The sequence below is a fragment of the Sebastes umbrosus genome, chromosome 18 (assembly GCF_015220745.1).
Source record: "Sebastes umbrosus isolate fSebUmb1 chromosome 18, fSebUmb1.pri, whole genome shotgun sequence".
Taxonomy (NCBI): domain Eukaryota; kingdom Metazoa; phylum Chordata; class Actinopteri; order Perciformes; family Sebastidae; genus Sebastes; species Sebastes umbrosus.
In genome coordinates this window covers 4,798,911-4,824,237 of record NC_051286.1, presented here as the reverse complement: position 1 = coordinate 4,824,237, position 25,327 = coordinate 4,798,911, and the positions used below count along the sequence as shown (strand labels likewise).

The window sequence follows — 25,327 nt, the reverse complement described above, 5'->3', positions numbered from 1 at the left end:
CAAAAGGAATACAAACTGAGCAGCTCTACGACCATTCATGTAACCAGATTTTCTTTCTCTGTCACACTCTGTCTCTTACTTGTGCACACACACACACACACACACACACACACACACACATGCAGAAGATACAGGGAGGGTAGTTGTACCCTTCCACTCCTGTGAGCATTTAGTACAGTTATGTAATGGTGAGTTTGGATTAATGAAGCATATGGGAGATGGGGGGCTTTGACTCAGAGGATGGTTGACAGTGTGTGTGTGTGTGTGTGTGTGTGTGTGTGTGTGTGTTTTTTGCGGTTGTGTCTCCTGTTCTGGTTTTCACTGGAGATTTTTTTTATGCACTCGTTTTCTGAGACATAACCACAAAATATACTACAGTACTGCCGTTGTTGAGTTTATATTATAAGATGTAGGATTATCTAACAAGCTCAAAACATAATTTACACTTGCACTTTAAACGAATAGTCTAACATTGATGCAGGGAAAGCTTGTGTTCTTATATTTCTGTTCATTGACTATTGAATAAATTAGTCCGCTAGAAACTTCTGTTGCTGTGGGCAGATCCATAATGACGGGTAGGTCAGCTGGCAAGTTGACCTGGAGGTGGATCTACTATGCCTATGATCTATGCCAGGGGTCAGCAACCTTTACTATCAAAAGAGACATTTTAGGCAGAAACAAAAACAAACACAATATATATAAGTCTAATGCAGTGAGGGCTAAAGTGCAAATGTACTACGGAGTATTAGGGCCACATTGAGGGAAGAAAAATCTGAGATTTCCAGAATAAAGTCATAACTTTACAAGAAAAAAAAGAAAATAACACGTAAAATTACTACTTTATAATACTATGACATTATTCTCATAATATTACGACTTTCTTTTCTCGAAATCTCAGATTAATTTATTTGCCACGAAGGCAGTGAAAGTATTTGCACTTATTGAATACCTTCCTTTTGTCACATGATAAGAAGTCAAAATAAGAACACGCAAACTACCTAATTTCTAACTTAAATTTCAGGCCTGAAATAATAATAATGATTCTTCAGCCTGTCTGCTGCCCTTTCCATCTACTCTCTCTTTCCATCAGAGCTTTCACCTTGATGCATCTGCAGGTGCGACCAGTATTTATGCTCTGTGTATTGTATACTGTTCCAAACATCACATCAACTTGACTGATATCGGCATTTATTTTGATTAAAGCATTCGGTGCTCTCACTCTCCCATGATGCCTTTGCACAAACTCTTTCAGGTGCTGGCTGTGCACCTAGAGGACACTGCCTCCCTCTGCACTGGTCCTGTAGCTTTTTCTTTTTTCTTTTCTTTTTTTTTTTTTTGATGAATGGCTTGATGTATGGCTGTGGAGCCAAGGCCAAGGCTTATGGAAATCAACTCCTCCTTCTTCACCGGGATGAGGGAAATGAGTCACAGTGCAGTAGTGCAATTCAGCACCCGCCACTTCCACGACCTTCATCGTTGACGTATTGCCTTTCTGGTCACCGCCACGAACCAAAACAAGAGCATGTTAACGCTCATATATCCATGTTTACTACTGGGAAATAAGAGCTTGTGTAACCTGTTTTGAGTATGTGCAGCAGTAGGTTTGCTAGATGAAGATAGTGCTGTTTATGGCTGGCCCCCTCTTCGTCGATTAGTCGACTAATCTGTCATTTTGGTCTTAGTCGACTAAGATTTCTTTAGGCGATTAGACGTTTTTTATGCTTTTTTCATGCTGAATGACTTATTCCAAGAAACTTATGAGCACATCTCTGGTAAACACATGATTTAAAGTGGTGCTTTTGTGTCGTATTTTGTAGAGAAACTCAGTTTTACAGATCTGTCGCTTCGCTCAACTCATCAATTTGTTGACAAAATCGTATGAGTGTTAGTCGACTAACAGCCCTTGGCTAGTGCCATTTACTAATACGTTACTATTTTGGCCTGAAAGCAAAACAAAATTTACTAATCTGTCAGGTATTTTTTCAATTGAAAAAAAAAATCTTCCGCGCTGTGTATGAAATCTTCACGTTTGAGAGGCTGAAACTAGCAGATGTTTGGTATTGTGCTTAAAGGGTAACCTGGACCCTATGTCACCCTCATATTATTGTGTCTAACTGACTAATGGGAGTTGGTCCAGTATTGAGGGAGAGCGCTGTAGATGGCAGCTGCTCACAGGCTGCAATGTTGTGTTATTGGGGCAAGCTGACACCGTCATTTACGTCCACTAAAAGTGCTTGTTTTTGCTTTGACAGGCTCTGATTGTTATTATAAGTGTCTGACAACATTATGGAGAGAGTCTTGCTCAAGGAGAATTCTCGTTCTGAAATCTGGCAAAGTGACGTGTTGCCGGAAGACAACGGTGGAATATTGGAATACATCCATGGTGGAAATGTGAGAGTTTGTTCTGTTGGAGTACAGGAAGGGTAGCTTAGTGTTGTCTAAAAGATTTTCAATGTCATGGCTGAATATTTAGATGATTTCCACAATGTGGATGAAGTATTTGAATTCGACGGCCGCTCATATTTGCTTGAGCCAGAGAATACAGATATTCATATTTCACAACGAGACAGACCGGATAAAGAGAAAGGTAAGAGAAATGTTTTATTTCTCTGTAGGGTCTTTTCCATAATGTTGTCAGACACTTATAATAACAATCTGAGCCTGTCAGTGGCAAAAACAAGCACTTTTCGTGGACGTAAATGACGGTGCCAGCTTGCCCCAATAGCACCATATTGCAGCCCGTGAGCCGCTGCCGTCTTCAGCGCACACTGACGCTGCTCACTTGCCCTCGCAGCTCATATTTTGACTGCTGGTTACAGCGTTCTCCATAAATGCTGGACCAATTTCAGAAATTGCTGTCCCCATTAGTCACTTATACACAAAAACATGGGGTGAAAAACACAATAATCAATTATTTAAATTGTTGTGACTTAATTATCAATTTATTGATTGTTTGACAAAACGTTTCAGCCCTAATCTCGATTTTTCCTTTATTTAGTAAACCCTACACACCCTATAGATAAAGTAGATTATGGATACAATCCCACTTTTTGGTTAATCAAGATTCACTTTGCTCACAGTCACAAGTACAAGCTTGGTTATCCAACGGTTTTCTGTCCCCCAGCAGGATTCTCACAGCAGTCATCACAAATGTGATAGTCGCGGCGTGTGAATCGCACATGCTGTTCGGCTTTAATCTGTACGCAGATAACAGAATCATCACTTGCAAATGAGTAGTGACAGAGGATCATCGACAGAGTGAAGTGATCAGACAGAGGGAGATGAATGATTTATGCCTCGGCTGCACGCGTAAGCACCGCTCCAATGTCAAACCAGCCGGCTGCGGTGTGACGGATCGATGATCTGCAGCTTCTCCTCATGCAACCCAGAGCGGTGCAGGAGACTCTGTACTGTCCATGACTATCAATAATATACAGTAGAGGCTGTGTGTGTGTGTGTGTGTGTGTGTTATTGTGTGTGTTGTAACCCCCCCGGTCCCCTTGGCCCTGTTTAGAGCCGTGAGGATGGAGCAGGCTGTTCTGCTGGAGTGGCTGTGCTAATGTCCGCTGGGTGCACGGCTCTGTTAGCTGCACTGTCAAGGACCTCTGCAGGGGATTGTTGTTGTGTTTGTGTGTGTGTCTATTTTTGTTTGGGTAAGCATATACAGGAACTACTCACCAGTGTGGCACATTTTTTGAGTGTTGACACTTTGTATGCATGTGGACGCGTACCATCAGTTGTTGTTGTTCTTCTTTTGTATTTCTCATTTGAACAAATTATAATTGTGTTCAGATTGGTGGCAAATTACAGGAATGTTTTGAGTAAATGAGCGGAGAAACAATGAATGCAGATGCTTCTATACATGGCAGGAGGGATCACGTCATGGTTTCATTATCATTTTTAGAGTTTTTTTGCCCCTTTTTTCACCTCTAAGGCTACAAATTACCTCCCTACTACCCTCTGATCGGTGAATGTTTGTACTAGTAGCCTTTTAAAACAACCCCCAAAACATTGAATCTATATTTTCATTTATAGCCAATATTCACCTACAAAGATGCTGGAGTTCAACATCATTCAAAGCTGGTACTCTTTGTAGTAAAGACGTGTATATATACAATATTTATCATAAAGTCTGAGGTCTCTGTTAAAGAGAACCAAATGTGATTTTAGTTGGCATTATGCCGGAAACACACCAAGCATGATTTGATTTTTCTGCGACCAGGAGGCATATTCATGTGTTTCTGGCAGGAAGAAAATTCATTGTAACATAGGTCAACATGTCACAGGAGTCACTGGACTTTGTTTACTGATTGGCTGCTGTTACTCTCTTATTTTTATTATCGATACTGACGATTACTTTCTAGTTTAATCGTTTGGTGTCAGAAAATAGTGAAAAATGTGCATCCCATTTCCAAGGTGATGTCTTTAAATGTCTTGTTTTGTCAGATATTCAATTTAATATTATATAAAACAGAGAAAAAGCAGGAAATCTTCATATTTGAGATGCTGAAAACAGCATTTTCTGCCGTTTTTGTAATCGACTAATCGATTAGTCGACTCATTGCTGCAACTCTAATTCATACGCTACCGCCTTTACAGTCACCTGATCTCATCCCAGTTGAAAATCTTCGGGAGATTTGGAGGGATGTGTTTAGACGACGCTCTCCACCACCATCATTAAAACAACAAATGAAGGAATATCTTTTGGAAGTAGAGTTGTAGGGACTTTTAGGATCCATGTCAAGGAGCACTGAAGCTGCTGTAGAGGCTCACAGTGTCCCAGAATCCTACTGAGACTCTTTATGGTGTTTTTTATCCTTTTGATATGGTCGTTTTTTAAATGTACTCTGGATGCTGCAGGGTCGGAGAAAGACAACTTTTTATTGCATTTTTCTGCTCTGCCATCTTTTCTTCATTCCCATGACACTTTGAGTGTGTTTTTTATGTTGGTCTGTCCAGATGAGGACATCGCGGCCTGGCGCAGTGTGACGCTCCGGCGCTGTTTTACAGCCTGTGTCGTCATTCCTTACGGGTTTATTCCTCTGCGGAAACGCAAGATAGGACTGTTGTTATATGCCTTTGTGTTCCACTCAAATTATTCATGTTTGGTTTAACCTGACAGTATTGACCGCTTGTGTGTCTGTTGCTGTGTGTGTGTGTGTGTGTGTGTGTGTGTGTGTCCCTAGTCCTACTAGAAATGTGTTATTGTCCTCCTCCGGTGCAGTAAAGGCTCATAAAAGTGACTCCTCGGCCTGCTGGAGGTGTGGAGGATTTATGATGGAGTGAGTGAGAAAGAAAGAAAGGCGAAGAGAGAAAGAGAGAGAGAAAAAGAACAGAGAGTGGGAGTGAGAGAGAGAGAGAGAAAGGGACGGAGAGCTAATGAGTTAGAGAGGACAAGGGACTGAAGGAGAGTGGGAGGTGAGGATGGAAAGATGGACATAATTGAAAATGGACGAACGCACACAGGAAACAGGACGGTTTGGCTAGCTGGGCCTTGTGCTGCACGGTTCTCTCTGTCTGTTCGTTTGTTGTCTATCTGTCCAGTAGCTCACCTCACATCAGCCTCTCAAAACCTCCTCCTCTTCCTCCATGACACATCATCTCAAATCAAAGCAACAGAAAGAGAGTGAGGAGAGAGAAGATGTGAGAAAGTGAGAGAGACACATCCGTCATTTCCCTCTCAACAGAAACACTCATGGGAAATGCACACACACACACACACACACAGACAGACATGTGCGCACACAGACTGCAGTCATGCGTGTATGATTTAGTGCAGCACCGTATGTGCAGCTATATACCCTCCTCCTCCTCCTCATCCTCCTCCTCCTCCTCTTTCTCTCCTCCTCCTTATTGTCTCTTAGGCTGTTGCATTTCCTCGCTGCTCTTTCACTCTCTTGTGCATCCTTCTCACTCCAGCCTTCCCTTCTTATCTCTCTCTCTCTCTCTCTCTCTCTCTTTTACTCTCTCGCTCTCGCTCACCCATCCTCTCCCAGTTAGCGAGTGTGTAAAAGTGTGTGTGCGTGTGTGTGTGTTCTTGTGTGCATGTGCCGGGGAGCTCATTCTGTTCCGACTCCAGGCAGAAGATGGTAAGTAATGTCTTTCCTCCTGCATATCTCAGAGAGTGTTTACAGGTTTTAAATGTGTGTGTTTGTGTGTGTGTGCGTGTGTGTGTGTGTGTGTGTGTGTGTGTGCAGAAGTAATTTGTGTTTAATAAGTGAATTTGTATTATTAGCTGGAGTGGAAATGGGGGGTGCGTGTACATACAGTGTGTGTTTGTAAATATAAAGTTGCATACATATTTGTGCATGTGATGATGCCTGAAGGAGGTGTGCACGGCGTCAGGCCATGAATGAGTTTAAAGGGGGGGTAATGTAGGAGTAAGGTGGGACTAGCTTAAACTAGATGCAGGGTGAGGAAGAGGAGGGAGGATATTGTGGCCGTGGTCGTCCTGCAGTGTCAGATGGTGGTGGACATTCATAAAAAAAAAAAAGACAAAGAAAGGAGGATGAGCAAGCGTAGCAATCTCACAGGACGCCGTCAGTGTTTGAATCACCTTCTGAGAAACAACTCTTCCTCATTTAGCTGCGAGCACCTTACAGTAAAATAGAGAGGAATCAGAAACCCCCCCTCGACAGATAGCGATGCTGTTATTCCTTTTCCCTGGAGTTACCATGTGCTTGCCTCCCAGTCACCAACATTATAGCAGCTTATACTTTAATGGAAATGAGGGCAGAATGGATGAAGGAAGGAAGTGTGGAAGCAGCACCTTCAAAATCCATGACGGCTTTAAACAGCTGACAAGGAGAAGCAGCAGGATATTGATGTAGCCGTGGAGACTCTACCGATGGCTAAATGTCAGATACAGCGATAAATTCGTGGCTTTATCGATGCTAAGTTACACAAAGGGTTCCCACAGTGTGTGGAGAATGGATCCATGCAGGGCTTGTTAATGCCCTTTGTTCCTGTTTGCACTACAGAGTTGTTGATTCCTGCTGGTTTACACAGACACCAGAAAATAGATATAATGTTAGAACAGGCCGACAAAGTTCAAAATGATGTGTTTGGATATGCCAAACTGTATTCGGTGTACTGCTAAACATATTCCCTATAATTGATCATTTTCTTAAAGGACCAGTGTGTAACAATATGGGGGATCTATTGGTAGAAATGGAATATGATATTAATAACTACAATAAGAATTGTTGTTTTTTCGTTAGCTTAGAATGAGCCGTTTATGTCTACATAGATAGCGGGTCCTCTCCACGGAGTCCGTCATGTTGCTATGATTCTCCAGTAGCACAGAACGGCTTGGGTCGGAGTCGATAACGTTACTCGCTCCCGTCACCGCCGCTCTCTCTCTCTCTCTTGCTTCACTACTCACTTCCCTCCTACACACTCACACTATGCACTGGCTGTGCTTCAACTGACCTGCGCTACTCTTACAACAGCTGGCTCTAGAGAGGGCCATTCGTGTTTTTGCGTAGGCCACCGTAGCTCTCCAACACGATGGGCTTCAGTTGGTTGCAATCTCAACCTCATCACTAGTTACGATCCTGTTCCTTTAAAGGAATAGTTTGACATTTTGGGAAATATATACACTTGTTCAATTGCTTTCCAAGAAAATATTTAATATTAATACCACTCTCATGTCTGTACATTAAATGTTGAAGTTATAACAGGCAGCTGGTTAACTTAGCTTAGCACAAAGACTGGAAACAGAGGGAAACAGCTAGCCTGGCTCTGCCCAAAGGTAACAAAATACACCTACCTCATTAATTAACATGTTATTTAATGAGACAAACATAAGAAGACACAATCCGTTGTAGTCAACACTCAGTTCAGTTTGTCATTTGCTAAGCAATAGTTAAACATACATACATGCAACTGTCTTACTTACAGTAGGCGTGCATATCAAGAGAGGAACAATTTGTAATCCGTAGCAGAAACAAGAGTCCAAACTGAAGCAGTTGTTGATCACTTGCAGCCGGTTAAGAGTAGTGAAGATTTAGCAGTCAATGACGTTATAAAATATATAAAAATGTGTTTTCAAAGAGTCTGAATCACTGCGACCACGAGAGGTCCTTCAGCATACAGTCATAAATGAGCACAAAACATATTTGCCTGATGAGTCTAGTAGTGTGTGAGATCAGCCATGGAAAGACAGACACAGAGATGCACACGACCGAATACATAATCTCCTGGCGCAGATAATTATCAGCTGAGCGCAGTGACTTCCTGGAGTTTCTAACGAGATATAACGTGTTTATTATTAGTGAGCTTTAAAGGTGCTATTAGACAGAGCCGGGCTAGCTGTTTACACCGTTTTCCTGTTTTTGTGCTAAGCTAAGCTAAATGGTTGCTGGCGTTGATTCGTATTTACCTTAAAGGCACGGCAGTGGCATCAATCTACTTCTAAGAAGAAGAAGAAATCAAGTAAGCAAATTTCCAAAATGTCTTCTATTCCTTCAAAACTATTTTTTAGAAACGAGCTGACACAGAATAATATTCTTATTACACTGACAGATTTTTAAGAAAATAAGACTTCTAACAGAATGACTTCATAAGGAGATTTCTGCAGTGTACAACTCTTTTTCCCTTTTTGAAAATCTGCTTATCCCGATCTTTACGTGGCCTGAAGGAGGGAGTGGGGGGGGGTCGGGGGAATATAAACATGCATGACAAGCTGAAGCGCTAAAAACCCTCCTCTCTGTTAACAGGAGAGACAACAGCTTTCAATAACCCGGCTGGAAAAGTGGTTTGATATTAATTTAGCTGTGAAGAACGACCCTGCTCTGTTCAGAAGTGTCAGGTGCAGAGGGATGGCTGAGGTGGCCGGGTCGTACGGAACAAAGGACGTATTATAATATGTGTGATATATCGTTGCGGAGACCAGATGAAAGTGGCTACGGCCTGAAGGAAAGTGCTCTTTTGTCTCTGATTAATGTACAGACAGTCAACCCCCCCTCCCTCCCTTTTCTTTAGTTGGCTCGTAGCATCCATCGACCATTTGGGTCAAGTTGCTGAAGGCTTTAAGTGGAGAACAGCAGTGTGCTTGTTCATGTGTGCATAGAGCATGTGTGTGCACTTTTTCCCAAATCCCAAATAGTGCACTATTTTGGATTTTTAGTTATTAAGATAAATACTGTAGATATCTACACGCACAGTATATATCAGTTTAGATGTGCACATACTTCTTCGCCTTATGAACATGCATCTGTATGTGCGAAGTTTGCAGGCATTGTATGCGATATATTAGATTTGTGTTGAGTTACTCACGCCCGCTGACTCAGAGAGTTTGCCTCGAGGGCGATGGAGAGAGAATGGGAAGAGTACAAGAGAGCTTTGAAAAGCGAGACAGACAGAGAGAGGGGGAGAAGAAGAAGAAGAAGAAGACAGACAGGAAATGAAAGGCAGTAAGAGGAGTGGATGAGACCAGTCTGACCAGCTGTACTGAGCGTGCTCATTCACCATGTGGGCTGCTGATGAGAAGCTGGGGGGGGGATGGAGGGGTGACTGGTGAGCAGCATAACACAGGCCTGTCAAATCAGCTGTGTTAGCTCTCACTCTCCGCCACGCTGGCAACTCACTCAATAGCTCATTAATTTCTAATTGATGTAGACGCGGTGACGGCCATCGGAGGGCAGTGATGAATGATCGGGGGGCTGCAGCACATGCTTCTGGTCAGCTCTGGTTATACTGGTTGTTTGGCTTCTCCCCCACTGTGGATTCATTCTCTCCTTTTATTTATTCAGCAGCGAGTTTTTTTCTTTTTCAACAACTCGCTGTTTTGGAAACGTAAGCACAAAACTTCAAATCAGCTTAAAGCACTGACAGCACACAAGTTTAATTTGACAGCAGCTCCTCCGAATCCTGCACAGTCAGAGCGTGTGATATCATTCAAAAGATGTTTACGCCGATCAAACTGACTCTGTAATTCAGTTGAGGATGTGAGGGATGTGTAATCTAATAACAGATATTCATGATGGTACATTGTTTTGTTTTGTATGTCAGAAGACTTGTAAGAGAACTGGGTGCTGTAAGGTAGACAGACTGCAGTGTTGCTCCAGTGCCAGTTTAAAGAAAATACTGTATTTCTAATAATTGTTTGGTCTTTTTTTAATAAATTGTGGCCATTCTGACAATGAGTTATGCTAACTTTTCACATGCCACCTCCGTTGTACAGATTTGGGAAATATAAACAACATTGTTAGAATTAAAGTTGCACAGAAATTAGATGCAGCTAACTGCAGGAGGATCTACTTGCCTGCAACTTGCCGGCTAACTAAAAGCTGCCTGTTCACTTGAACACACCAGTTTACACGTGTGAATCTGCGTTTTCTGAATCTCTACAACCGAGATGACAAATGCAAGTTAGCAGGAACCTTTTCCGACTCAAGTTAAAAGGATTTGTAGCCTGAATCTTTAGCAGTGGCTCGGGTTTGAATCCGACCCACAACCCTTTGCTGCATCTCGACCTCTCTCTTTGTTTCTTGTCTGTCTTTGGCTGTACTATAATAAAAAAGGCTAAAAAAAAGATAATGTAAAATCATGTGATACACATAATCCTTCCTAAAAAAGGTTTTAAAAAAATTAATAAAATATACTTTTTAGGTATCATAAAGCAGCATGTTCAGCAGAGAAGTAAGGAGGAGAATCCCCTCAAAAGATGAGATGTACTACACAAAGCTGCAAACACAGGACTTTTAACTAGGTGACGTTTATCACGTTTTTTTTTGTGACGTTTGTCACATGTTTTCCGTACTTGTTATGTTGTTTCCGTATGTATTATAATAAGTTTACATGCTTATTTTAAGCCCAACCTTAACGTTTTTTCTAAACATAAGTGGTTTTGTTGCCTAAACGTAACTGCGGACTTTACCATAGTTTTGTTGCATGGCGTATAAATGACACGTGAAATGTCCTTGTAATGTCATGCTGTTTATAGGCCTTCCCGTGAGATTGGATTGGATATGTAGGTGGTGGAAATGCAGTAATGCACCACAAAACGCAGTGAAAAAGAAGACCGCAAGCTGGTAATCATGTATGTAAACAATATAGGATTTAAGATACTAAAAATGGCTTTTAAAAACATATTTTTTAGACCTCAAGGATACACACAATGCATTGTGGTGAGAAACAATGAATGTAAATAGAAACTTTGTTTAAAATGAAAATCCACAGGGCACCTTTTAATGGCTTTAGTGTGGAGGTAGAGAGTGAGGTCAGCTGTAATCTACAACTGATCACATTTGTTTTCCAACAGTCTTGTGGGAAACGTGATTCGTTTTTAACGAGTTTGGTTTCAGTTTCTTGGATTGTTTTTCTACTGACCGGGCTCTGTGGTTAACGACAGCCTGGACCAAACATGATGCAACATTTTGTGGTTTGAAGTTGCTCTTCGATCTGTCGGAGGCTGCAGCGGACTCAGTTTTAAAGATACAGTGAAGATACTGGTATCATATGAAACTAGAAAACCGTTGGTACCAACCATGTCATACTAGCTTGTTGCGAAGGAACTTGCGCTAAATTTTGGTGAGGAAAAACTGTCATGGTCATTTTCAAAGGGGTCCCTTGACCTCTGACCTCCAGATGTGTGAATGTAAATGGGTTCTATGGGTACCCACGAGTCTCCCCTTTACAGACATGCCCACTTTATGATCATCACATGCAGTTTGGGGCAAGTCATAGTCAAGTCAGCACACTGACACACTGACAGCTGTTGTTGCCTGTTGGGCTGCAGTTTGCCATGTTATGATTTGAACATATTGTTTTATGCTAAATGCAGTACCTGTGAGGGTTTCTGGACAATATCTGTCATTGTATTGTGTTGTTAATTAATATCCAATATGTACATACATTTGCATAAAGCAGCATATTTGCCCACTCCCATGTTGATAAGAGTATTAAATACTTGACAAATCTCGCTTTAAGGTACATTTTGAACAGATAAAGAGGGTGCGATTCATTTGCGATTAATCACAATTAAATATGTTAATCGATTGACAGCCCTAATTCCAAAACATAGTATTTTGCATGCAATGTTGGCAGGGAGTTTTTATTTTTATAATATTTTAGAGCCACTATGTGTAGAATTCCTGGTCGTAATATCAAAAAATACACCGTGGCAGACACAAATGGATGATCAGTATAATTTTAAAGGTGGTATAATATCATAAAAAATACTACCCATATGCAGTGGGTGGTTTCAGAATACTTCAATATTGAATTTGAAGGATATCAGTAACTAGAACTCATGTAATGTGGTGAGACTGGAGAAGACAAATAGGTTCATCCAATGTTGCTGAATAGAGCTTTCTCTGAACAGAGCGCTACCTTGCTGCTACAGTATTTAGGAGATCCTCATGTAGTTCACTCCCGAGTTTCAATCTGTAACCTCCCGCGGTTTCCTGCCAATGTCCATTATCTGAGCTGTGAGTTTGATGAGGGGAGCTACTGTGAATCTACAGCATTTCAATTAGGAGGGATGGGATGCTCATTTCCTTGACAGCACCACTTTAAAAAGGCAATTTATTATATAATCTAAAATGTTACTGTTTCGCGAGGAAAGGTCGGGGAATCATCTAATGACTTTAGTAATAATTCATAGTGAGCTTGGCTTTTCATGCCGGCCATTATTTTGCCGGGAATAGATGTGATATTTTAAAATGGTTTTTCCAGTGATATGTAATTTCTGAGCTGGAAGGCTCTTGGACCATAAAAAACCTCTGCCAACGCAGATGGCCATGTTTGTGTTTTTGTTTTTTGATATTTTGACAAAATACAGCATGAATGAAATGCTGTACAGCCGTTGTCTTGGGCATCGTGAATGAATCTCCCACCAGTAAATAAATGGCATAGTTAATAAACAGAAATCCAGATCCAGATTAGGGATATCACGAGAACAGATAACTGAGAACCAAGTCGATGCCAAAATTGTAATTACATGATGGTACTCATTTTTCTACAGATGGATAGAATTCCTTTATTGTCATTGTCAATATCAATCCTGATGGTGCACACACATCTATTTAACAGTAGTGCAAATAAAGAAGAGTAAAAAATATATATTATAATAGAAAAATGTTTATTTGCTTGACCTATAAAAACAGTAAGATATTGCACATCAGATATTGTGTGTTGCTGAGTTGTATTGGCTCTACAAGTAAAAAAATAAATACAGTACAGTACGCAGACTGTAATAAAGGAGTGTATGTTGAAGTGCATTGGATTTTGTTTTTGTTTTTTACCGTAGTCTAAAGACGTAACGGTTATCTGTCCATCAGAATTTATGTAAATCTGTGGGCCACTTCCTGTAAAAGAGGCAGTAATGTAACCTCTTCCCAACCTCATTAGTGCAGGTAATAAAAGTCTTCATGTGCCTGTTGGTGGAGGCATTGTTATTAGAAAGGCCTTACCACAGCATGAATGGAAATGCTCTAATCATGTCCGACCCCAGTAGAGCAGTAAGAGGTGATACTTTTGGGTGCTCGAAATAAATTACATTGCATTTCCCGACTCATTTTATTTCCCGTGTGACTTTTGCTTTACATGTTAGATTGTCTACCGTGTGCGACATGATGGGGAAGAAGGGATATTAAGATGAAGACATTTTGGATCAATGGTTGACACTTGCATTGATTGCAGGGCTTATACCTACATCGCTGTGAGGTTTGCATCTTTTATCAGTTACAATTGATCTGGATTTGTGGGACCTTCAGAACAGTCAATGTGTGACCCAACAAAGTGGGACATACTAATGGAAAACTGCAGGTTTTCTGTGATATCGCAGTTGATTTCAGTAGTGTTATTGTGTACTTATGCAGAAAACAAATAAATGCTGCAAGTTACATAAATAAACGGTGTAACGTGGGCTTCAGAATAAAGAAGTGCTTTCGGCGTTTATTTTCTTAGCGACCCTGTCTTTGAACGGTCTGAATGAGACAGCGGAGAAGGAGAGACAGGTGATCAGAGAGGGGAGAGGACGGGAGATGGGGAGACAATCAGCAGCAGCAGGACTCAGTGCCTGTCGGAGGCTCTTTCAGTGCCTCTAGTCAGCGCTGCTGCAGTAACGTTACTGATCTCCGTTTCAGCGCCAGTTTATGAAATGGACTGTTTTGTCCTTGGTTCCTTGCCATTGTAAAACTCATCTTTACATCCAGGAACAATATTATAGTGTTCCCTTTTTTGTCTACCTCAGTCTCCGTATTTCATGGTCTCTACCGTTCTATCTATCTGTGTAACTCAGCCAAGCCAATAATTCTTGTGACGTCACAGGCTAGAGTACTGCAACATGGCAACGCTCTCGTCACAAAAGATGAAACGGATCTTCTTATTTCCTTATAAATGCTGACATTTGTCATGTTTTTGCAATATAATTGTTCATTAGAGTGGAAATCCATTTAGTAAAAACCAGCTTAACTTGGTTGAACACTTCCACTTCCACTTTAAGCTGCATTTGACCAGATGGAGAATTGTTCAAAATGTGTGATGTTTCCTGTGAAACGTGTTCTCCTATTGTTCTGATGGGGAGTGAATCCCCATGCAACTCCTACCTGCTGTCCTCTCCTGTCCTGTCCTGTCCTGTCCTGTCCTGTCCTGTCCTGTCCTGTCCGTCATGCCCTTGGCTGCCTTGGCCCATCCGAGACAGTCACACAGAGACCTGTCACGCAGATGTCCTCCTGAAAGACAGAGGGCGCCGTCTGCTCCGCCCGTCAGTCTCTGTGTGTCTCTGTCCCCCCTGCTCGACCCGGCTTTGGCTCTGTTAACCCTCTTCTCTTCTCCCCTCCTCTCTCTCTCGCGGCACCAGGCGCGGCTCCCTTCCTGTTCATCCACCCTAAGCATTGCTGAGGTACTCCTGCATGCGTTCTAATGCAACCGTTACGGCCGTCATCATGGCATCGGTTTACACTCCTCCCTCCTTCCCTCTCCAACCGCACTTATTACTTCCTGCCTGGAAATTCATCCCCTTAAAAACCTCATATCCTTTCCCTTGTGTGTGTGTGTGTGTGTGTGTGTGTGTGTGTGTGTGTGTGTGTGTGCTGTCCTGCCTGCTGCACTCCTGCTGTCTCTTTGTGGTTTTTTAAACACTTACCCAAAATCCTGTTTCTGTGTGGATGTGGTCTTGTTGTGTTTGTCTTCTAATTTTTGTCTCGCAGTAAAAATGTCCTTCACTCTGGTGCACACATACTGTATCTAACCCTCGCCTTGTTTCCACACTCACACACACGCCCTCCAAAATAAACAAACCTCCATCACTCGGCATCTTCCTCAAACTGCGTTTCAACCTCAGAAGTTGAAAGATGCTTGAATTATGTATTTGAATGAAAGTGATATTGCCTGCAACAAAAAAAAACAAAGTGTGTGTTCACATCTCAGTTTCCTTTTTTTAAAACACACACAAAGACACACGGCATCTTGTAAATGTGCTGCGAGCGTTTGCAGCTCTCCTGTGCTTGTTACTCTGGTCAGGCCCCAATGACTCTGATCTGTAAGTGATGAAGACGTGGCCTCAGTGCAAGGGCGTGGAGGAGTGCTGACACTTGTCCAATGTGATATCGGAATCCATTAATTACCCGTAATTGCGCAGTAATGAAATCTGGAAAAAGAGTTTGGAAATAATGCCCATCTGCAAGGTGGAGGGAGGAAACATTTATCTTCCTTTGTCTAAATAGAAAATATATAAAACTAATTGTAATGCAATTAACGGATTACATTACTGCAACTGCATTACTTGTAATATGTTTCAGAGACAACATTTTTAGCCGATTTGATCTTTTCACACGTATATTTCTATGAACATGGGACCTTTAAGTTACATTACAATCTGTTCACACAATGGCAATACAAAGCGATTTAATACATATAAATTCTTACATATAGTACCTTTTAAGTTTCACTTTTGTGTTGTTTAATTTTGTGCCAAATCACAATGTTTTTCCTTAAACTTAAACAAATAGTTTTGTTGCCTAAACCTAATTAGGTTGTAGTTTTGTTTGTGTTCAAAACGTAGCGTTTCATTCAGTTTTACGTTTTAGAACGTGTTGCTTTTAAGTTTTGCTTTCACTTTTACAACGTAGTAGGCCACTACTGATCGACATCTATGGTGCTTATTGTGACTGATAACAGTCAAATCGGGTGCAGCGATCCAAGCATTGCCTCTTTTCACCAAAAGTAAATGTAATCTTAATACTGTGCTTGTAGCAGTACAATCGAAAGTTCAATACGAAACAAATAAGTCGCTGTAACTGGAACAGCCCAGCTGATCACATGTCGCCAGACAGAGGCCTTGGGTCCGGCCAGGGGTCAAGCATTCACTTCTCAACTTCCACTTGCTCACACACTTAAAGAGAAATGTGTCCACAGTAGCAGCGCTCCTCTGAAACTGATTCTGAACTGGTTCTGTTCTTCATCCATCTTTGGTTTTGTTGTATTGTTGTTGGTGGTTTTCTAGTTATTTGCCACGTCTTTTTAATTTATAAATTTCCTTTGATGCGATTGTGTGTCAGGTTAGTGCTGGCTTAGTTCTGGGACGTTCGTGTGCACAATGAGGAGAGCTACAGTGTTTTTAAAAGCACTACTAACTGATGTGTTGTGTTGATCAGAGCGGGCGTGCATGCCTGTTGCCTGCACCTGTGTGTGAGAGTGTGTGTGTGTGTGTGTGGCATGAAGGTGAGTGACTATCCTGTGGCTTCCCCCAGGCCTCACGGAGAGAATTCAGGGCTCACCTGGATGAGGTCATCACGCTCAAGTCAAGGTACTCTACCTTGGACCAGGTAAACCCCGCTAACCTTCTACCAACCTCTTACCTACCGGCATGCAGGCCACTGGCATCCCACATAGCACCTCACCACACTAGAGACACACACCAACACACACGTACACGGGCAGGAAGAGGCACATCTTAACATTTAACATCGCCCCTTGCTAGAGCATGTAGCACTGGAACAGGTCAGCAAACCTGGTCTTACTTTAGTTTATTCTCTATGCTGACACTCCAAGAACAACAAAAACGATATACACAGTATGTGGTGGCTTATGTTGAGCTGTAGTGGGAGATTTATGAGAAAGTTCAAATCCAGAAAAGTCACAATACAAAAGATCAAAACGGGTGATATTGATAAAGTAGACGCCATTTATTGGTGTTATTAACATGTGATCTGTGTCCGGATATCTTACATTCATACATGAACACAGTATTTCTTTTAGCAAATGAGCAGTTTTAATTATTTCACATTAGAGATTTGCTGTATTTTTAGTGCTCATCTCACTGGTTTGAGATGAGCACAACCAGTGTGTAGGATTTAGTGCCATCTAGCGGTGTGGTTGCAGATTGCAACCAACTAAATAGTCCTCCGCTCACTCCTCGCTTCTCAATCATGTCAGAGAATTACGGTGGCATTCGGGTACGTAAAAACCTGTGGTCTACCTCCGGGTCTGAAAAGTGAAGCCAATGCTGAAGTGTCTTAAACTTGCATTCTTTCTAACAGCCAGCAGGGGGCGACTCCTCTGGTTGCAAAAAGAAGTCTGATTGTATAGAAGTCTATGAGAAAATGAGCCTACTTCTCTCTTGATTTATTACCTCAGTAAACATTGTAAACATGAGTTTATGGTCTCAATAGCTAGTTTCAAGTCTTCTTCAATACAGCATGATGTTCATTTAGTAAATGATGGTCCCATTTAGAGTCAGATAGACCATAAAGCAGGGGATGTTTTAGGGCGGGGCTACCTTGTGATTGACAGGTCGCTATCACGGCGTTGTCCGTGTTTTCGTCTTAGAACTTTAACCCTTTCACAGTCCATGAAAGTTAATTATAACATTTTTGGTCGCCTAAAAATGTCTTATTCAGTGTTCGGTTGTACTTAGCTCCACCCTCTCGTGTCACTTCTGGTTGCAAAAAAGCAAGATGGTGACGACAAAATTGCCCAATTCGAGTCTTCAAAACCGTAGTCCACAAACCAATGGATGACGTCATGGTGACTACGTCCACTTCTTATATACAGTCTATGGTAAAAACGTGAAAGACTCTCTAGCGTCAGTGTTTGGTTTGTCCATTCTGGGCTACTGAGTCAGTGAAGAGGACCAGCTCCTTGTGTAGATATGAAGGGCCCATTCTAAGCTAATGAAAACACAGCGATTCTTAATTTCAGGTGATTATACACCAATGAAAACATAGTTAAGAATATTATATTCCATTTCTACTAATGGATCCCCCAAAATCCTACACACTGGTCCTTTAATGTAATGGTGAAATAAGGTTTGAATCCAAGCTTTTACAGGCATGTCGTGTCCTACCTGATTTGCGTATTGAGATCTGATCACAATGTGAGTTAAAAATTGAAATAACAGGAATTCTTATTGGTACCAGACCTAAATGCAAAGGCCAGCGAGCTGATATCATCATCCAGATACAGATTGCATGTTAACACCAGGTGTAAATGGGGTCTTGATTTTTGCAAACACAAACACACATTTTACACTTCTCCTTATAGCAGATATCTACAGGCGGAGGTGTGTAGGTCATTCGGAGATTAGAGTTACTGTGGTGATGCATGTGGCAATATAGTTGGGGGAAATGACAAACGTCATTAAAAGTCTTAAGAAATACAGCAGCAATTGAGTTGTTGCCCCTCAGAGTTGCTCTACAAGTTGCCCTGTGTATCACCACCTAGTTTACTGGTCAGCAACATTCCTCCCCATTGCCTCTCTCAGGATCTCCACCAGCACTCATTCTCTCTCATCCGTCACCCATCTGGTCATTTGATGTGATTTGTGTATCGGTGGCTGGTGATGTTTTGTTTTTCTGGTCTGAGTTTGAGTTTGAGTTTGAGTGTGTGTCTGGATTAACAGATGATCCAAGAGTGCTCCTCAGTCGGTGGAGAGATCAGAAGCCTGTCCTCGCCGCTGTGTCGCTCCTTCTCTTCCCCGCTGTCGTTCCTTCCCCCCTCAGGCTCTCGCCTCCACTCCCCGGGGAGGACGAATTGGCTCTGGATTTCCACAGTAGCATTTTGTCCTGCCCTCTACCACTCTGTCGCTATCACTCCAGCGTTTTGTCCTCTGCTCCTCCATCCCTCTCTTGCCCCGTCCCGTCCCGTGGGTGGCGAGGCGGTTGAAGCCGGTTCAAACGAGCCTCCCCTCGCCGTGTCACAGCCCTCTCGTCCTCACGGCGGACGGATAAATCTTCTTTTTTTTTTTCTTTTTTTTTGCATAATTTGTCTTGACAGCTCCTTTTGTTTTTGTGCTGAGCTCAGCACCGCAGCGGTTGCATCCCATCATTTCCTGGAGCGTCTCCTCAGCCAGCGGGTTATTGGCCCCATCGATTTCCCCCCTCAAGCCTCCGGAGCCACGTGTCTCGCTGACCTGGCCGTGCTCACTATTCTGTGTCCATAAGCGCCGCCGACGCTGCCACCACCACCACCCCGCTCCCCAGCCCATTGATCTTCCTGGCAGATCTCCATGACAACCCGTCGTCAGGCTGTTTCCGTGGCGACGACGGGGATGGCATGTAGAGTGATTAGTGTTTCTGGCATGGGGGCCACTGTTTTTTTAATTTTATTTTTGTGTGTGTGCATTCTCAGCATACTGCAACATTAAGTCCTCACACACACACACACTTTCAGTGACTTTATTAATATGTTTTTGCTTATTGAGGGAGTTTCCGACCTGTTTTCTTTCTGTTTGTGTGTATGAGACGTATGTTTTAACATCTGCATCCCTCATCCTCTTCTCTCACTTCTCTCACCAGTAACGGGGGGTTTGCAGTGGAGGGTAGATTAGAAATGAGTGTGAGAGTGTTTGACAGTCTGCTTTTTTGCCTCCCCCCCTCCCCTCCTCCTATACGTCCAACAACACCTCATTCTGCTTCTGCACTCCACGAACTCTCCTCACCTCCTAACACACACACAAACACACACACCCTCCTGTAGCTTCTCCACCGTGTTCATCTCCATCATGCAAAACTGTCTCCCCCCATGGCCCTCTGATGGTATGATCTTTTTCTACTTAGCTATTTCCTTTTTTTTTTTTTTGTTGCCATACTGAGGTCTTGTTTTTTCCACACCGTGTCAGTCTTATAGTGTCATCACTCCACACTGCATCAAGGTTTTTTAGCTGCTTCTTAGTGAACGGTGACTGTATTATTTACTGTTTAGCTGCAGGACAGATACATTACTGTAGAGGCATATGTGAAACTGGATCAGGAAGCTTGTGATTCTTGTGGTTTTGTCTGTGTGTTTTTAAAGCGACAGTAGGTAGTGAGATTCTGATGTAATTGTTCTGCGTTAATCGTGTCTTCTTTTTTTAATTTTAGATGTCTCTTTTGCAGTTCTTTTTTAGCAAGGCACACCTTGTACGAAAATGTCCTAGCTGTCGATCGTTAGCTCTCATATGTGCTTTTCAATGTCTGCAAGTTTGATCTGTGTCTTGCTGTAGCTGTATTTAGCTCCCTTAATCCCCACCTTTGTCTTTTTTCTGTCTCTTTTTTTTCTTCATCATACCTCTCTCTCTCTTCCTCTCTCCCTCTCTCTCTCTCTCTCTCTCCCTCTCTCTCTGTCTCTCTCCCCCTCTCTACGAGGGCTGTGCTGTTGTGGCACAAATCTCCTAGCAACCAGCTGGTGCCATCATGGAGGTCCACTGGAAAATAGAATTAAAAAAAATCAGAAGTAACAAGTAAGCTTAAAGAACAGATAGCAGATTTCACCTGTGAGGAGTCTGAAAAGGTAAAAGATGAAGTTTTACTGTGACACGGTAAACTGTGATGCTCTTTAGTTCTCGTCCTTCTCAACAAACAGCTTTTGGTATCATTAGCCAGCTCACAGTCCTTAAAGCAAGCAGCGTTACTGCTATTAAACAACGGGCTGCTCTCATACACCCTTTGTAGTTATACCTACAAAAAAGTGAATTCACTGTAATTTGTGTAATATCCACGAATCAATTTGTACGTGATCCACGTTATGGTGAATCCGGAAGTATAAAGAGCGACAAACGCCACGTAGGGACGAGGTCTCGGGGTCAAAAAACACCAGACTTTTGCTCAGGTTGTTTGTACCCCGTGTGAAACCAGAAGTCAATGTTGGTTTATTTGCCACGTAACTTCTGTACTTATGTTACGCCACTTACAGAGTTATTTTAACCCAAACTACTATCTTTTCCAAAAACCTAACTAAGTAGTTTTTGTAATGTAACTTCCGTACTTAAGTTACGCCACTTTTGAGCAGATTATTTCCTGTGAATATTTCATCAGAGATGAGTTTTCCTGTTATTTTTAGGAACTTTTCATACAATTCTCTGAATTATGTTTTTTTTTCCTTTTTAACAATCATACATACTTAATAGGCTTCTTTCCTATTACTTCTTTGGTTGTTTTAACTGTGTACTTTTCTAATGCAGGGCAAAGCTGTTTCAATCTCAGTCAATTTTAACTTTATTTTTGTCCCTGGAGGGGAATTGGATCAGTCTGGAGTACAGTCTAAGACCTGCTCTATATATAAAGCGTCTCGAGAAAACTTATGATTTGACGCTATATAAAAATAAATTGAATTGAATTGAATTGGTTCCACAGCAAGGCCTACAATACGTGAAAGAACATAGACATATACAGTACAGTAAAGGGGAAAGAGAGGCGTCCTGAATACAAGTGTGTTAGAAGTCCAACAACACTAGTCACTGGTATCTGACTCACATTTCCACAAAAAAAACAATAGCTTCTAAAAAATTTGAAAATTCAAGTCAGATAGAATAAATAGAAATAGCAGAGAGGACTTATCGTTGGCTAAGTTATTACTTCTAAGTCAAAAACAGCACAAAAGTAAACCTCTAAAACTGAATTATTCTTGAGAAAGTTGTATAATTCAAAGTGTTTTCAGCTCACAGGGCCTCCAGTATGGCTGCTACAGGTTGCCTCCTGAAAGCCCACTGCGCTTTCTTTCTTTCTTTCTTTCTTTCTTTCTTTCTTTCTTCCTATCTCTCCTCGCTGCTCCCTTCCTCTCCTGCTAGGGTTGCTTGTCGTAGTGGATGCCTGTCTGTCTGTTTGTCCCTTCGTCCGTCTGTCCGTCCGTCTGTCTGTCTTGTCTGTCTGTCTGTCTGTCTGTAGTGTTGTGGTTGCCGGGACAGATGCACTGATGCCTGTGATTCGATGCTTTATCTCCACTAGCTCCAGTGTAGGTTGGAGGGGCTTAAAGATGATCGCAGGAGGACCTTCAGCTCTCGAGTAACTATCCCGCCCCCCCCCCCCTCCCCTCCCTCCCCACCTCCTCCTTGCCTCTCCCTCACCCTCCTCCGAGGAGCGCGCAAAACAAACGCCCCGCTCTGTGTCCCCCCTTCCTCCCCCCGTCCTCTCCTCTCCCTCTCCCTCTTCGCTTGCCCAGCTATCTCTCTCCAGCTCTCGCTGTCTCTCTCTATCTATCTGTCTGTTGCCACTTTCGTCCTCAATCTGTCTGTCGTCCACTCTGTCTCACTTATTTCTCTGTCCGGTCTGTTAGGAGTCTTCCTTTTTTCTCTCCGTCTCCCACGCACACTTTTTTCTGTCTCTAGTTGTTTCACTTTTTCTCTGTCTTTCTCTTCCTCCATCCGTCTGTCTGTTTCTGTTTCTGTCTTCTCCGGTTAACATGCTCTGCTTTCAGTAGCTATGTCTGGTGTGCTGGATGTCTGTTAAGTAGATGCCATCAGGCCGCTCAAGTGGTCTTCTTTTATTGTTTTTGTTCTCCTTTTTCTGCTGTTGTCTCGGCTCTGTAGTTTAGTGAAGTCTGTCTAGTCCGTGCTTCCTGTTTTTGTTTGTTTTCTTTTTCTTTTCCGGGCTGTGGGACCACGTCATGCTGATCCTCATCCTCCCACCCAACCTCTCTCTGTCTCTCAACCTGTTGTTTTATATCTATCTCTCTGTCTCTCCATCCCTCCTCCTCCTCCTCTTCCTCCTCCTCCTCCATCCCACCCACCTTGCCCACACCTCCCACCATCTCCCACCCTCTCACCTCGGCTGTTTGGTGCCCAGTGGTGTCACAGTGTCAGCCCTAGCTATGATGGCGGTGAGGGAGGGGAGGAGGAGGGAGAGAAGGGTGGATGGGTGGGTGGGTGGGGTAGAGAGACCTTCACCTTCACCATGGGTGCTTTGGTTCTCCATACACCACACACTGCCCACACCCGACTTATGTGTGTTATTGAGATGCAGCGGTTGCAACAAAGGAAAGCAGAAGACAGAATATGACCATTCAACACATGAATAAAGGTAGATAGACACGCAGGAAGACAAACGGAGAGATAAAAAGTCCCCCAAAAATCAAAATCAAGCCCAACTTACAGTTGGTCAAAAGACACATAAGTTTAAATATCTGCCCTGATTTTCTACAGACTGTAAAATGTTGGCATCAGAGGTGATTTTTGCCAGTACTATTGGTGTAGTTGTATAAAGGAATACTTTTATTCTGTACCAATCTTGTAGCTTGATAACTTGCAACTTGTGATTCTCCTTTCCTTGTTTAGTCCCTCCCTGAGGCTGAGCTTCCCAAAAGCTGCTGTAACACTGCATCTTCTTTATTTATATAAAAAGTTGTATATCGTTGTCATGTATAAGCGCTGTCAGTGCCATGTTAGTTTTCTATAAATACCATTAACAAAACAGCATGATCACCAGGAGACCAGCTTCTTGCAGCAGTGGTGAGATGAAAAAGGGAAAACATTATGTACAGTAGACGTACTAATGCCTGATTATAAAGTGTAGTGTTGCTTAACTACAATATATTGTCCCATAATGCATTGTTCAAAGAAAGAATAAAAAAATTAACAGTAAAAAACAGTATAAAACTGTATAACAATTAGTACACACTGCACTTCACAGTATTAGTATGTTGTATGGAATTGGGACATATTATTTATGGCAGATTTTGGACCAGAACTACCTCCAACATGTTTAGAGATAATAATAATAATAATTATTATTATTATTATTATTATTATTATTATTATTATTATTATACTAGTAGTATAATAATTATTATAATAATTATAACAACCATAATTATTATTATTATTATAACAGTAGTATAATAATAATACAAATTATAATGATAACAATAATAATAATAATTGTACTAGTAGTACAATAATTATAATAATAATAACAACAATAATAACAATAATTATAGTAGTAGTATAATAATTATTATTATTATAATAATAATAATTATAGTAGTATAATAATAATAAATATGATAATAATAATAACTTTAAAATAAAAAAAAAAATTAAAACCAGAGTCACAAGGTGTTTCACAAAAAAAAAGAAAAAGAAAATCATACACAGAAAATGCAATAAAAACAGGAATTTTAAGAAGCGGTCAAACATAGAGTCATAAAACAAAATGTAAAAGAACATTACAAATATTTTTAAAATATATTATAAAAAATGCCAGTCTGTACGGTGGGTTTTTTAAAAGATGAATGTCCTCTTTTTGACAGGAAGAAACAGGGTTTATGGGAAATGTGGTCTGTATTTTGTGAATATGAGATAGAGGCTACTCATTGTCTCCACCCGTTAACAACAGTTAGATGCTTCTGGGAAGCTCAGCCCCGTTTTATCCCTCTCTGCTCTCCTCCCCACCTCACCATATAGATTACAGGTAGTAAAGCAGCGCTAGAGCAGCGATCTATCACGCAGAGATATCTCCAGAGAAACCTTTACCGTCCTGCACCACATCTGAACAGCCACTAATCTAAACTCGACACTACATTTCCACTACATTTGATGTGACACCGTAGCGCAGTAAATACATCTGTTATGACCTTGTGATACAATATTGTCACTCTGTATGTTGTTGCCTTTGTCCATATATATCTATATATATATATATATTCCTCTTTTTAGTGCTTCAATCTGATAGTGATGTGTGTGAATATCACCTGTGATGTGATGAAGTGATTTATTTATAATGGTAATGCAAAGGAGATGCAGCCATCTCCCAACAGCAGGACAAAGTGCACAGTGTATGTAGTGTGACACGGCTTCTGACTGTTGTATGAACAAGCTTCTCATCTCAAGCATGTCAAAAGAGCAGCTCGGTTTATCTTAAATTACCACTCTCTGTTTCCTTTTTTTGCCCTTCGTCTTCCTCCCGATCGCCCCTTCTCCCATCTTTAGGTGCAGTCACGATGCAGCAGCAAAGAAAATATCCTAAGATCAAGTGAGTACTAAGTTTACAATTCAAATGCACTCACTGTATGTCACCAAGTGTGCTCTCAAGCACGCATAAATGAATGTGCATGTGATGTGACACTGCGAGCATGCCCGTGCGTGCTTGTGTGTGTTGCCAGAGGTTGTTAAGCCTCATGTTAAGCA

At 41.7% G+C, this 25,327-nt stretch overlaps 1 protein-coding gene across 1 annotated transcript in view; it reads left to right on the top strand.

Moving 5' to 3' along the window:
* gphnb (gephyrin b) overlaps nucleotides 1-25,327 on the top strand; it is a 119,450-nt gene that overhangs the window by 72,375 nt on the left and 21,748 nt on the right. The window contains exons 11-14 of the mRNA XM_037750977.1: nucleotides 14,810-14,851; nucleotides 16,701-16,775; nucleotides 22,152-22,208; nucleotides 25,130-25,172. Of these exons, the coding sequence (XP_037606905.1) occupies nucleotides 14,810-14,851; nucleotides 16,701-16,775; nucleotides 22,152-22,208; nucleotides 25,130-25,172 (217 nt within the window). The remainder of the gene's footprint in view (nucleotides 1-14,809; nucleotides 14,852-16,700; nucleotides 16,776-22,151; nucleotides 22,209-25,129; nucleotides 25,173-25,327) is intronic.